This window comes from Serinus canaria, chromosome 4, assembly GCF_022539315.1.
Source record: "Serinus canaria isolate serCan28SL12 chromosome 4, serCan2020, whole genome shotgun sequence".
Lineage (NCBI taxonomy): Eukaryota > Metazoa > Chordata > Aves > Passeriformes > Fringillidae > Serinus > Serinus canaria.
The window spans coordinates 48649058-48663843 of NC_066317.1; the positions used below are offsets into that span (position 1 = coordinate 48649058).

The window sequence follows — 14786 nt, forward strand, 5'->3', positions numbered from 1 at the left end:
ATACAAGATGGAGTTGGAAGAATCACAGTATAAGAAGTGTAAAAGCTAAAATCTGAACAATATTTGGTAGGACTTTGATTCATCATTTCCATGTCCTTACAATTAACTGTTTATTTCCTTTTCTCCCCTCATAAAGGTAAAAAGAAAACTTGCTCGAAAAGGGAGGAAATGAAGGCCAAATAAAGGCATGCTCCAAGCTTCTGCAAAAACTAGGATTCAGAAATTTCCTGTACAGGAACTGAAATTACTTCAAAACACACAGCTTTCAGCTCTGAAACCAGAAGGAAAACTATGCTTCCCTTTCACATAAAATTAATCCTTCTCAATGGAAATGTAAAGCAGAAACTCTTGAGAAAGAGGCTAAAAGCATCTGTACTTATTTCCCCAGAGACTTTTTTTATGAAAAGTCAATAATTAAGCAAATTGCTTAACACTTGGTTCCAGTTCCTGCATTCTGGAGTTTAAAAGTGTATTTACACCATTAACTTTCATGCTGCATTTTTTTTTAAAGGAAGTCAGAGAAGGTCCTTACACTGACATTGAAAATTCATGATCCTAGAGCCAGGTATTCCCATGTTTCACAGAAAAGGTAGAAGTCTACTGAATGGATTTTAAACAAGACTAGAGGAAAAAAAAAATCACAAAAATTTTTTTTTTTGCTTTACTTTTGGAGACTGTTTTATGTATAATTCTTTCTGCCTGCCTACTTTTCTGCAAAAATAAGATGTACAGATTTCAGTTCCCTGCTATGAAAAGTCATGTGGTGGCAATTTTATAAATGTTGCTTTCTGATTTTTATCAGAGTGGGAAAGTAATCACTTAAAATTGTTATTAATTCGCAAGTAGACATTTCATTTTTTAATTTTTCCCTCCATTTTAGTTTAATATAATTTGCAATAAATGTACATATTGATGTTTGTTTTATAAAAACATATATCACTTTTAAGTGTTTTTACTCCTGCGGTTCTCTTGGAATATTCTAAATTTTAAAGGAGTAAAGACAGTCCAGCATTTGATTTTATAATGTTTGTCACCAGATTTTTATTATTGATGTAAAGAAAAAAAAAATCAGTTTTTAAAAATAGTTGGACTTTGGCAGCTTTGTAAGGAAAGTTGGAAATGTTTAGGATTGCTCTCAATTTTAAGCATTGTGCTGATTGGAAGTAAGTCTGTTTTGCATTTTGTCTTCCTGTCCAGGCTCATTTTTTAATGTTTATTTTAGAAGATTGTTGCATCAATATTATGTTTCCTGGCATTGTTCAGCATAGATACGGTGTACACTTTTATGTACACATGATCATATTTAAGTTTGTTGCATAAAATAAACGCTTCTAGGTGTCATGTGGCAGTCTTTTTCTAATTTTTTTTTTCTTTCACAGAAAACTTGATTGCTGTATCTGTACATGGGCTTGGACATTCACAGAAGTACTGTACAGAAAAGGAGCTGTAATGCAGACAGTGGTGTAGTTAAAAAGTTACAGTTTTGAGGTGAAGTTACAATGCTTTATCTTGTGAAGGGGGTTGGTTTGAGGTGCAGAGTGACAGTGAAGGATTTGCTTTGCTCCCCACTGCCTCAGTTCCCCATTTCTCTTCTGCAAATTGTGTTGAAATCCCTTGATTCATATAGAAGAGCTGGATCCTGGTGGCATTAGTTAGGGATTGCTTGTGCTCCTAGAATGGGTAGGGTGCAGTTGTGTGCTCTTCAACATGACTTAAGTCTCTCTTAGCTAAGTGTGTGCAGCTCGTGTTATTTTTCTTCTCTAACAAGAAATCAGGCTTTGTGCATAAAGCAGCATGTGCAACTCCCCTTCTAAAGCAACCTGCAGTGCTTTGACCTGAAGGATTTGGAATGCTTTTGACAGAGAGGAGATTTTAAAGTCACTTAATTACACATCTGTCAGGGGTTTGATTTCTAAAACTGAAATAATTTCACAAGGTGGATTTACTGATTGTAATGCAGTTTCTTTTTAGTGCTCTGGTCAAATACTTCCCTCTCAGAAAAGTTAGAGTGTTTTGGTTTAAACTAATTTTAAGATGTTTTAGTTCAAAGTTTTCTGGTGCTACCTGAAGAAAGAACTTGCTTTTTCTTAGAAATGTGTTCTGGTACTCAGTGGTGTGCTTTTAACAGCAGTCTGAAATCTGGAGTTGACAAATCTTGCAAATAGTTCAGATTTATTTCCAAAAGCTTTGTTTTTTATGAAGTGGTTAATTATTGGATTTTTTCATTTTTATATTCTTTGGTCAGTTTTTAATTAGTTACAATGTCACATTACTCAATGAATCATAATAGAATGATATAGGTTAGAAGAGGTTTCTGGAGGTTCACTCCATGCTCAGAGCATGGTTTTCAGTTGTCTTTCTCCAGATGGAATTATGTCAAGGTTTTTCTCTTTGTTTTTTGTTGTTTTTTTTCTTTTTAATGTGGACATTTGAGTTATTTTCATATGCTGATTATCAGTAGTCAGTTGGTACATTCATGTAGCAAATTATGCTGGGCATAATAGCCTGAGCCAGAATGCAGCTTAAAAGAATACCAGAAAGGTGGCCCCAGGGGCTCTTCTCAGAGCTTGCCCCAGCCAAGGCTGTGGCCCAGAGTGCCCCTGCCTGCCCATTCCCTCGCTGAAGCCCTCGGGGCTGCTGGGAGCTGCCCCAGCCTTGGGTGGGCACCCTGTGCCAGAGCTGCAGCCCAGGCCACTGACAGCACACAGGAGCAGCCTGGAGAGCCAGGGCAGAGAGCACAGCACCACTCTTACACAGATGTAATTGATGCATTGCCAGTGCTGCTGAGCCCTTAAAATGAAGAGCTGTTAAAGAGTAATGAGTATAAGACTCTGGAATTGAAGGCAAGTATTTCAAAGGAAAGGGGTGTGGCATGGGGGGGTGTGTGTGAGTGTGTGTGTGTGGCTTGGCCATCTGTCAGTTTTCAAATATTGTACATAAGAGTAAGAATTCTTCCATTATAAAAAGGAGACTGATGCTCAGAGTTCTTCACTTGTTAATGTGCAATTAATAGGAAGCCTCATAAAACTCAGTCTTTATGGCTTTTTACCAGTGCATGATTTAAAGGTGCTGAGGTTTCACATGCAGTTACATAGTTAGAGCTAAGTTCTTGTCATCTTTTAAATTCCCATCTTCATAAAAGGTTGGCTGTTTTTCTTAGCAGATACACATTTATTTCTGTGGTTTTTTCTGTCTTCTGATGCCTGGACTGCACATCTTTAGTCACAGTAAGACAGGAAAGCTGTTCTGAGAACATGCTTTGTAATGTACTAATTTAAACCTCTACCACTCAACAAAACTGAGTAGTTGTTTTGGATAAAAACATAATGTTGTCTAGAGCAATCTTAAACAGGAGAAAAAGCATTCACTACAAACCTTTCCATGCTGATGAGCCCTGTAAGTTTTAGGACTGATAAATAACAAAATGTTACCTAAAATGTGCTTCCAGCTGGTAGATACTTAGCTCACATTGTTGGACCAAGTTCAGCATCAGACTGGCTCTTGAATGTCAAGTTAACTGATGGGGCTGCCGCAGCTGAACTGTTTCCTCTAAAGATAAAGAAAGATTTGGGATCACCTAACATTTGCAATACACGGGAAACATGCTTCTTGAAGAAATAATCCATGTGGATCCTAGTTCTCTTGTCTATTTCATTATTGTCTTTATCAGCAGTAATAGTTCTGTTTGTGCCTGAAAAATCAAATCTCAAATTGGTGCTCAGGGAAATAGTCCAAAGTAAGGAAGCTGGGCTACGAAGTCTGTTTGCCAGCCTGGCTGCAGGTGCACTGAGCTGATAACCAAGCATTAGTCACAGAGTGTCTGGTCTCAGCCCAGGGCACTGTATCTGGGTGCAGGAACAGATTTGCCCAGGGAGCAGCAGGGTGTTCAAAAGCAGAGAGAGCAAAGTCCAGTACAGCAGCAGTTTGTGTCCCTTGAAGGCTTCCCCTGCTTGAATTTCTGACAGGAGAGAATCGTCATGCTGATGAGTACCCTGGGTATTCAGATGGCCAGAAGGAAGCTCAAACAATACTATAAAATGCTCTTAAACTTCAAAGACCAACAGTAGCTTCCATTCCTGAAGAGTTTTTAATCCACACATACTGTGGATTGATTTGCCTCAGTTCCTCAAAGACAGAAAACAAGACAGAACTTGGAAGTGATTGCTGGCAGCCTGAGTCAGGACAGTGGATCTAGGATGTCCTTTTATTTCTAAATGAGAGACCAAAGCAGGTGAATGTCACAGTACTCCCATCAGAGATTTCTGAGCACCAAGTCAGTGTGGTGACCCAAAGGATGACTACTTCCCCCCCCGGTATACTTTAGATTCAGAATGGGAACATCTCTGACTTGGAGGAGCTTCCCAGCCATATTTTTTGCAGTCTGAAAGGAGATGAGCAAGTTTTTTGGCATGTGCACCTGCTTGTAAAGAGATGAGTGGACCACAGCCAAAGGCTTGTTGCAGTTCAGAGGTCCTGCTCCCTCAGACTGAGAAAGCTGCAGGCACAGCCACACGGACCCTGGTAGGAGCAGCTCTGCAGCCCAGCCCGCTCAGCATCACATGTGCTGGAGGATGTGTGAGCGTGTTCCTCGGAGCCCTGGTGTCATACAAGGCAAAGGGCAGTCCTACCATTGGAACAAATCCTCCTGTTCATCTATTGGAAAGACCTTTCTGACTTGCAGCAGAGCATCTTCTCTCCACCTAGGGAAAGTCCTGACACTTTTACCAGGACTCTCAGCCTGCAGTGGCTGGGCTAACAGGAGGAAGTCAGGCTCATGGTGACCCCTTCAGCTTTGGCAAGAAGTGACTAAGGAGCCATTCAGCTTTGAACCTGGTGGAGTCATCACCAGCTGTGTGGCTCTACCCATGGTCAGCAAAACCAAGACCTTCATCGGCAACACAAGTTAATGGTGCAGTTGAGTCTTGTGTTGCTTGGTGAGGAGGGACAGCCATGAGGAGACATTTCCTTTTCACTGGGAGCACAGAGGTTATCCAAGCCAATTTGTAACTCACTTAGGTCATGCTGGCAGCCATGTAGTCTCAGCAATGTGCCAGCTCAGGCAAAAAGCCTGACCAAATAGCTCTGGAAGACTGAACATCCTCCTATAGCCCTGCCAGCCTCAAGAGTTCAGATGTGCGTTCATAATGCTGCAAGCTGGGCATGGTCCAGAACAGGAAATACATGTTCTGCTTCTTCAGTCAGGCATTTAATTCTCCCATTGCCCTGGAAGCAGAAATTGATGTGTTGACTCTGATGCACCAAAGCTCTTGATGGAAGGTGATTGTGGCTGTTTCTTTGGTGTTGGGTCCAGTGGCTGTAAAGGAAGTGGGGAGTCAGGCGTGCCCTAGTTTCTGTCCCCAAACCAGAAACAAGCTGGGTTTATGCTGATGGCAGAGGTCTGAGGCATCAGTCTCCTCTGGACTATTACAAGACATGACAGGAGATCCAGCATCCCCCCCATGCAGAAATAGGGTGTATTTTTAATCCTTTCTAGTTTCCACGCATGTAGGAAAGACCAAACCCTCACAGACTGCACATTGTGGGGGCATTCACAACAGTCCTGCTGTGTTTGACCATGAGGTACATGTGGTGGTATCTATGGCTCTCCAAGTTACAGATACTTTCCTTGTGAGATATCCTTCAGAGAGTATCAATGTGTGTAAATACCTAAATAAGAAATAGAGCCAGAGGTACCTCCCTGGAGAAATGAATGGAAATTAGAAAATTTTCTATTTCCAGGCCAAACTTTTTCCCCACCAATTAATACCAACCTGAGATCACATCCCTTGTAGGTGACTAGTCACAGCAAAACATCTATCACTGCACCCACTCCCTTGACTCATCACCCCCCCAGGTTGGCCGTAGGCTTCTGCTCTCTGGAGCTTTTCTTGTGCCTGCAGAGAGGGAGATGGGCCCTGCCAGTGCTGTGGCATCACTTCTTCCCCACTGCCTCACTCCATCTCTGAATTACACACTTTCTCCAAGCATGTTGTGTCTGACCAGCACACCATTTTCCCATGGAGCCACAATGTATGTGGGGCTGTTTGGCCATTTTTGAGGGCAGCTCTAACCCCAGAGCTACAATCAGGCATAGGGGCCTTCTGTTACATTTACTATGACTGATTTGCCAACTTCCTTAGAGATCAAGAGTGCAACTCTGTTTTTCATATGGTCACTCTTCAGCCTTGAAATGGTAATGAGTTTCTCCTCCAGAAGGCCACTTACCAGAAGACACTTGTTGTGTCCAAGCCCCTTCCTGCTGCCACATGGGAGCTGCACCATGTGCCAGGAATACTCATTGCCAGGGGAGCAGAGCAGGATTCCTGCTCTAAGCATTTCCCTTGCATGCATTCTTTCATGAGGGTGATTATGGAAGCTGCCCAAAGCAGTTGGCCAAGATGATAGCAGAGTGTCATTTGATTCTGCATCACTGAGCTGCTTTCTTTCCAAAACATACCTTTAAGCCAAAACAGGTTGTTTCTTCTTTTGGGTTGATGGTGGGGTTTTTAACCTTTTTGGTATTAAGAGGGCTTTGTCATTTCACACTTGTAGGATGTGGCTCCTTTGCTTCCCTTTGCTTCTTTTTCAGCCCCATCTACCAGACCCAGGCCCCCTAAGTACACAGTCTCTTGTGTGGACAGCTGGCTCCCTCCAGCCCAGCCCAGCCCATCCCAGTGGAGCAGGGCCTGGCATTGCTGCTGGATGTGGCTGTGCAGAGAGGCAGGATCACCTCCCTGGCCTGCTGCTGACACTGCCTTGTGGAGCCCAGGATACAGTTTGCTGCCTTTGCCATGAGCACAGGTTGGTGGCTCATGTTCAGCTTGGTCCAGATCCCAAACCCCCAGGTTTTTCCTTGCCAAGGTGCTTTACAGTTGTCCCAGCTTGTACTGGTGCCAGGGTTTTTCCTCCCCCGGTTCAGGACTCTGCACCTCCCCTTCCTGAATTCCTCATAGATGAGAACCATCCACAGGTGAAAAGAATGGCACACAACCTTTACAAAGAATTACTTTCCCTCTGTTTTTTAAGAAATGTTTGGGGTTGGTTTGTGCTTTGTTTTTTACCCCTCCACCTCAGCATTGTCTGACCCAGTGAACCCTTGGTAACTACTTTGTTTTCTTCTTTCTCTTCCTACATGTTTTCTTCCACATAGTTCTCTCTCCTGATAAGCATGGCTTGGAAACACTTTATCCCAGTATTTTTGATGTGGTTCAGACCATTAAAGGACTGGAATGTGGAATAAGCTATAATGGGCAACACTATATGCCAAGCAGAGTGAGCAAACCCCCATCCCAGCAGGTTGTTCATACACAGGATTCATTTCTTGCCTCTTCAACAGAAAAAAAAAAAAAAAAAAAAAAAAAAAAAAATCTAGTGTTTTCATTCCATTTGCAGTGACTGCGTTGGATCCTTTAAGCCACTTTCTACACAGATAAACCACTTCACACCCAACAGTTTCTTGCAGCAAGGTGAAGATGTGATGGCCACCACTTCCAGAAACACCTGGGACCCACTTTGTATTTGGTGTTTGTTCTCCAGCCTTGTGTTAATGGAAATTTAAAGGTGTGGCAGTGACAGGATTTCCAGTGCCTGCTCTTTGTTATGACTGACTGCAGTGTGAAATGGGACCTACCAGTTCTGCTTTTGAACCAAAATCTGTCTTGGTGCATAACTGGCTCCTATTTTAGGAGGCTGCAACCAGCAAAATGTTCCTCCAAGAAAGGCACCTTCCTACCCACCTCTGCACCTGGGCAGGAGGTAGAAGCAGCTTTGCCCTCATATAGTGATGTGGCTCAGCTGCAGGGAAACTCCCAAACCTCTCAGGGTCAGCAGGAGCTTTAACTATTCACCATCATGATGTTTTTCAACTGCCAGTTGCGAGAAGAGCTTTTGGGAAAGACAAAGGGAAGAGACCACAGCACTGTCCCTCTTCCCACCCCCTACAGGCACAGGGGGCCACACGCCTGTGCCCTGCACCATTTGCAAGCAAAGGCAGCTGTACATTGAGGACTTGGGGTGCTAAAGGGGTCTGGTGGCTCAGGTATCATCATGACAAAACAGATTCTTTCCCATCTCCCCCTGCCCCCCATATTTTCCTCACCAGCCCAGCTTATTACCCTTTATTTTATACCAGGCTGTCATAAACCCACCTAAAGAATTTATGTATTTCAACACAAAGCAGCCACTAAATGAAGCAATGTAATTTATTTGACATTATATCAGACACGGGTGCTCCAGATCCAGACTTGACCTTAAAAACAATTTAAAATCCTGGATTTGCTGTATTGGAGGTATCAGTTACCCGTCTGAGAGCCAAATGTGTCAGTATTACAGCCACTGAAACAGAAAACTAAGTACAGGACAAGTCAAGCTAGCAAGCACCATCAGTCCATTTCAGCTGTGAACTCGCTTCCAGTTTTGGGGCCCTGGAAGAAATGACAAGGCTGTTGGACAATTTCACAAATATTTCAGTATAAAGCAGCTCTCAGTTACTCATGTCAGTGTCTAACTACACGAACTGGGGAAATTGTACTTTTTTTTTTAACTCTGAATTAATGTCAGGCTAAGACCTGCAAGAGAGGGACTGGGGAGTGCTCCCTCTCCCTCACCCCTCTTAAAGAATGAGGTACCACAATACGACACAGCTCCTGATGACAGTAAAATTAAACAGAAAACCCAAACAACATCTTACACCATAAAACAGTGCAGCACTGTCGCAGGTGGCAGAGCCTGCCCAGAAACCAGCAAAACGTGCCCAGGGACAAACGTACGCCTGAGGCTGGGATGCAGATCTGAAATGCAGTATTACAACCAGCTCCACAGCAAACTCTCTGCTTGTTGCTTCAGCTGTGCAGCCACTGTTTTTAATTGCTTTACTCCATTTAACAAACCTTGACAAATGCCAAAAAAGTGAAGTTTGTACGGGTAGTAAATCCATAGTCATCATCCCTCCCAGATTCTTCTAGAGCTGAGTGGCAGGGCAGTGCCATTAGCCACCAGGCTGTCACCTCCCTGTACATGAACCAACTGCAGTTTGAGGTACACAGTTTAAAATGTACAAAGATGGCATGAACATAAGTGGTGCAGGGAAATCCAGAGAGAACTTTTCCTCTGTGGTACCAGCTTTGTTTCTTCAGATGCAGCCTTTGAAAGGAGGCAAGAGGTGGTGCAGTATGGTCAGGCCATCACGTGAGGCAGTCCTGGTTGAAATAACACACGCTTCCATTACACAACTTCTATTTACACAATTTTCTTCTTCAAAAAATTTTAATGTGCACCATGAAAATGATCATTCCTTTCTCTCTTGTTACTGACATGGAGGCAGTAGACCCTGTAATCTTAGAACAATATGAATTGCCAGAAATAAAATGAAAACTGTTTTCAGGGAAACATGCATTTATTGTTAAGCATTCCCAGTGAAAAATCAACATGTTTTAAAATGTGTGTTTATTTAAAAAATCATTTGTTACAAAAGTGTTTGTGTAGCTTTTATTTTCAAGACAAAAACACTGATGCTGCATTCCAGCCTCCCCACCCCTGTTCCGCCTCCACAGGAAGTCTGGTGCTCAGGAACCAACCTCCTGCAGTAGGTACAGGTAAATATTTATTTACTAGAAAAGTCAGAATATAGGATGGAGAAGGTAAGTGAAAAGCAGGGCTCTTCAGCAGTTGACATCAGCATTCCTATGATGGCAGCCTTCTTCAGACACTGCACACTAGAGCAGCAGCAGCCAGACAAGCACAGCACTGTCACAGTACATTTCCTCGGCCATCGAGCCGTGATCTGAACTTACATTATCGATGAAGGGCTCAGCACCACAAGCGATCCCAGAGCCAGTTTGATGCCTACAAAGCAGCTAACAGCACAGCTCGAACATCACAGCAGAGTACAGGGGAAATGATTCACATGGGTTTGTCCAGTGAGAACAAATCCAAAGTCAGGTTGCTGCCAACAAAGCACTGCAGCTGGAATAACCAAGCCAGAAGCCAAATGCGTTGACGACAGCTGGTCTTGTGAGTCTGATAATGAATCAGCTGACGACACAAACACCACAAGCAGGAAGAGCTACCTACATCATTCACGGATAGGTTTGGAACAGATAAGAAAACTAGCAAGAAAGAAGTGATTGCCCCTTTGCCTAGTCCTAGGAGAAAGCTGTGCCTGGGAAATGAGGATGGTAACACCGAAAACATCTATTTCATCTTCCAGAAGAGGCTTGACTTTCAAGCATCTTGACTTTCATGCTTCAGTTCCACGATGCAACAGATGCTGAGGAAATGCACTTTTGCTGTTTCTTGTTGAGCCAGCTGCTCATCAAAACCATACAAAACTAAGCACCTGGTCACAAATCAGTGTCCCCACTCATCAGCTCCATCAACAAAACAGAGTAGGGGAGGACACCTCATTTTCTCATTGCCTCTGCTCATCAGCATTTAAGTAAAACCAATTTATTTGCTAAATGACGTTTCCCACTTCAGGCAAGCCTCCAAGTCTAAGCCAGCTTTTGGTGATGTTTCAGAAGGGAACAAGGGACATGCACAGTGGACTTCCCCTGCACTAAAAACGGAACTTCCCGACACAGTGCATGACCAATGCAGTAAACAAGCACTCACTTGAATCTATGTTTTGATTTCCCCCCACTCCCCTTCTCCCTTCCCAAATGACATAAGCTCTGAAGTGCCTAGTCTGAGTCACAGCTGTTAGGCTTAAATTTGCATAGTTTAAATGTTTCTGTTACCCACACCATCTAATGCAGATTTGGTGTTACAAGGTAAGATTCTTTCTGGCTATTTAATTCCTCCTTTCAGACAACAACAAAAAAAGTTTTAATATTCCTTATGTCAGTGTTCCAATACTAATTTACATGGAAAACAGTTGAATACAGTGATAATTAGAAAAAAAACTAAGACATATTCATACACCAGTAGTACCTAATTGCTCATAAATACTACCGAACCAATTATAGTCAAGGCCCCATGTACTCTGTTGCAAGCTTTTATCAAAATAGTAAAAAAAAGTTTGGAGTATGCAGAATGCACTAAATGATGCATCTTTCCAGGATATGTTCCTAAGGTTTTTTTTGTCTCCAAAATGCACCAATTTGTCACACTGAGAACAGAGTTTGTTCAGAGACGGAATGGGAGGAAGCTGTGAATTTGGCAAGGGGGTGGAATACAGTCAGGGATTTTGGTACTCATGGGAAAATGAAGGCTTTTGGCAATAGGAAATGGCATTTCTCTACCTCTGAACAAAGCTGTACTTTGCTCTCGGAGGAATTGGGCAAGATAGGATAAACCACTCTGCTGGATGCATGTTAAAATGTTCAGCAGTGAAACCCAATGGATGCTCTGGTAATCTGTGTTATTACCGATACCTTGTTTAGAAAAATGGGGCCATTTAGACTTCCAAATGACTGTTTCAAGCCATCTTCTGGCACAATAGAGGAAGACAATGCATGATTTATTTGTACTTAGCCACTGTACCCATATTTCATGTTCTTGTTGCAAGGAGTGGTCAACGTGCAGCCTGAGTCCACAGCTGGAGCGGGCTGCACGGCAACTCCACATCTGTGAATGCACAGGGCCCTGAATATAGCGATGTTCAGTGATACACAAAACAGAACTACCATTCGTATGTACAATGTCTCACAATGATAAGCTGAACACTAACAGCAAAATTCCTAGGGCTCAGCCCCAGCTGCAGTTAAACTAACCTTGTACAACATTATCCCTATATTCAACTCTGATAATTACCAAGAATACAAAAACATTCCTTATAAAGGAGTAACATGTCAAAATTCAGAGGGACTTCAGACCAAAGGTGTCTCCTAAATGCTGGGTCATGTTTCCTTCCCAGCTCACTTCTTGAGTAGCTTCCTGCCAGCACCTGAGCTAGCATAAAGCTACCGAGCACATGGATGGAGGGCAAAATCCAGAATCCAACACTTATATATAAGGGGGAAGGGGAAGTCAAGTGTTTTGCAGTAGAGAAGAAAATGAGGTAACTTCATAAGAGAAGTAAAACTTAACAGGACATTCTTTCAGAGGTGACTGTGCTCACCTAAGAACCTCCTTTCCCCCCTCTCCCCTTTCCCTGGCTTCCTTTATCACTTTACATACTGTTGGAGAAGCCTTATGTTCTTAGGAGACTTGTCTTATGGAAAAACACGTTCAGAAGCCCGTTACTGAGAAGTTTTATGTCCCCGACAATGATTTCCGAGTTCTTTTGATAAATAGCAGCGAAGAACAAGGGAAAGTAGTCAGCAATTCATATTTACCACCAGGGTAAAAAAAAAAGGTGTTGATGTAATCAAGAAGTTCTTAGCCTGTATAACACAGAAAAGACAGCAACTTGAGATTAACACAAGTAGCATTTGCCAGTTTCCTACCGTCCCTGGTTTTCACTTTGCAAACCAGCTGAACAGTAGCAGCTTCTTGTTTAAAAAAATAAATAAATATAAGGAAAGTCAAAACAACTCATTTCCTTTGGCATCATCGCAAATGATTTACACTAACTCAAGAAAACTGATCACTGACTACACCTTAAAAAGCAGTAAGTATAAAGACTAAGCAAATGCATTTAGTATTGCACTGATATGAGTTCAAAGTATTTACTGTCTGTGCCCTGTTTTAAGTTTGGACACATCAGACAGAGCAGTACACAGAACACCCCAGAACTAGCCAGGTCTTGACAGCTCTGTTGTCTGGTTTTGTTCCCCTACTATTATGTTCCAGGTATTTAACAGATACCATAATGTTCCTGATTTCATCTAGTATGAGTTATAAATAGACCATGAAGTGCAAAACCATTTCAATTTGTACTTCACAGCTCTAGAAAAACCCCAAGCAGGCATCTCCCCACCCCATTAATCCACAGCCTAGGAGAAAAAAAATCAAACCAACAACCTAACCAGAACAAAACAAAAGAGTTATAGAAAAGATGACTGATACAGTACTCCATTATCCACAATCCCCACTTTCTAGTCTCAGGATTTGTCTGAACTTCCTTGTCAGATACACTCTCAAAAGTTAGCATCATATTCACAAAGACATTACAGCTCTCTTTAAATAGATGTACTAGTGTTTGAAGTTGCAAGACTAATAATTTTCAAGCTTTTGCACTCAGGATGAAATGTCATTTTAATACAAATAAAAAGACTGACTGTATGTACAAGCCAAGGTAAGATTTCAGTTCTCATTTATCAGAAACATCAATCAAAAAAAAAGCTAAATTGAGAACACACTTCTACTTCTATGTGCATTTGAAGTATGTACAGTAAGAACACCAACGCAGCCTCCATGTGTTAACCAGAGAAAAATGCAAGCAAGGATGAATTTTAAAGTACCTGGTAAGCAATCCTTAAACTGAAGCCCAAAATAAAGCTAGAAAACTGCTGCAAAAAAACAGCTGATTGCATCATATCAAGTACTCAAAGAAATTTTTTTTTCCATTCTCAGTACACTGGAGAATCAGCTGTGTTCTCCTTCAAACCCTGTGAAATCATATTATCCAGAGTGCACTGAAGAACATTTTACAACTATTTAAGACAAAAAAAAAAAAAAGGAAATGAAACCAGCTCCATCTTTTTGTGCTGTATTGAGGCATACTCCTTACATGATTGTGTAGAAAATATGATGGATGTAAATCACTACTGGTAATTCAAAATATGTATTTTTAAAGGGGAGCCTAGACTACTGCAATGGCACACATAATACCCACAGATGATGAAACATAATCAACAGTATGATGTAAAGGAGAGGAGAATCAGGTTTCCCAATTAATAAGCTAGAAAGAAAATGGTTCTGAATAGGTCACCATTTAGAACTTTGGGTAGGTCTTGAAAGTCTGTCAGGAAAAGTTACAAAAGCAATTGAGTATTTCAATGGTGCTCTCTTCAGCGACCCTACCTAATATGTCTATTAAGTACAAGCATGCAAATATAGGTCAATCCACAGGCACATAGGATCCATGTTAAAAACAGTAAGATAACTGTGATGAGTGGCACCAACAATTTTGATGACTAACACTCAAAATGTTGCTTTCTGAATTACTAAATCAAAATCCTGAAGCAAGTTCCTGCTAGTCTTTGTCACACTGCTAAACACTAAAGTAGGCATTGTTTTCCCCCATTATCTTAGCTGAGCTCAAAGAATTTTTACAATATTTAGTAAGAAAAAAAATTAAAGTATTTCCCCTTTTTAAATTTACACAGACGTTTAATTAGCTTTATTTACAGAGCGCTTTTTTTTCAGTCTCCAATAGTGCCTAGATAGCATCATCAGGCAAGAGTGCCAGTTTTGAAAGAGAATCTATATAGAATCCTAGGAATAACAGATGGTGATGCTCCTCCAGAAGGGGCAAGCTGGACTACAGAAGCAGCTCTCTCTATATGGCTCAGTTACTCAGGAGTAATTCTGTTGCAGTCTCTACATCCCATGATTTTGAAGACAAGGCCACTATTACTGCATTCTGCAAAGAGAAAACAAAAGCAATAATATTTTCAGTGTGTGAACCTGCAGCTCCAGGAAGTGAAATGAAAAGTTCACAGAAAATCAAAACACATTAGTTTACCATTTCTTAAATCCCAACTAATAATTGATAGAAAAATTGTTTCAAAAAGGCAGAGGGAGCTCACAAGGGTTATTCATAATGTAGAATTTTAAAACTCCAATTCTTAAAAGTAATTAGCAAACTAGAATAACTGGACCTACACAACATCATGAAAGTAGAGAATCTATTTAGTAGATTCTGATGATACTGATGACTCCCTGTATTTATAGACATAAAT

At 41.6% G+C, this 14786-nt stretch overlaps 2 protein-coding genes across 3 annotated transcripts in view; one reads left to right on the top strand and one right to left on the bottom strand.

Moving 5' to 3' along the window:
- The window catches only part of PDS5A (PDS5 cohesin associated factor A), a 76277-nt gene extending 74936 nt beyond the window's left edge, over nt 1–1341 (top strand). For both annotated transcript variants that reach the window (XM_050973924.1, XM_050973925.1), the window contains one exon: nt 137–1341. In XM_050973924.1, the coding sequence (XP_050829881.1) occupies nt 137–172 (36 nt within the window). In that variant the 3' untranslated portion in view covers nt 173–1341. The remainder of the gene's footprint in view (nt 1–136) is intronic.
- Nucleotides 1342–8187: 6846 nt separating this feature from the next.
- The window catches only part of UBE2K (ubiquitin conjugating enzyme E2 K), a 44410-nt gene continuing 37811 nt past the window's right edge, over nt 8188–14786 (bottom strand). The window contains exon 7 of the mRNA XM_030238923.2: nt 8188–14467. Coding sequence (XP_030094783.1) covers nt 14393–14467 — 75 coding nt within the window. The 3' untranslated portion in view covers nt 8188–14392. The remainder of the gene's footprint in view (nt 14468–14786) is intronic.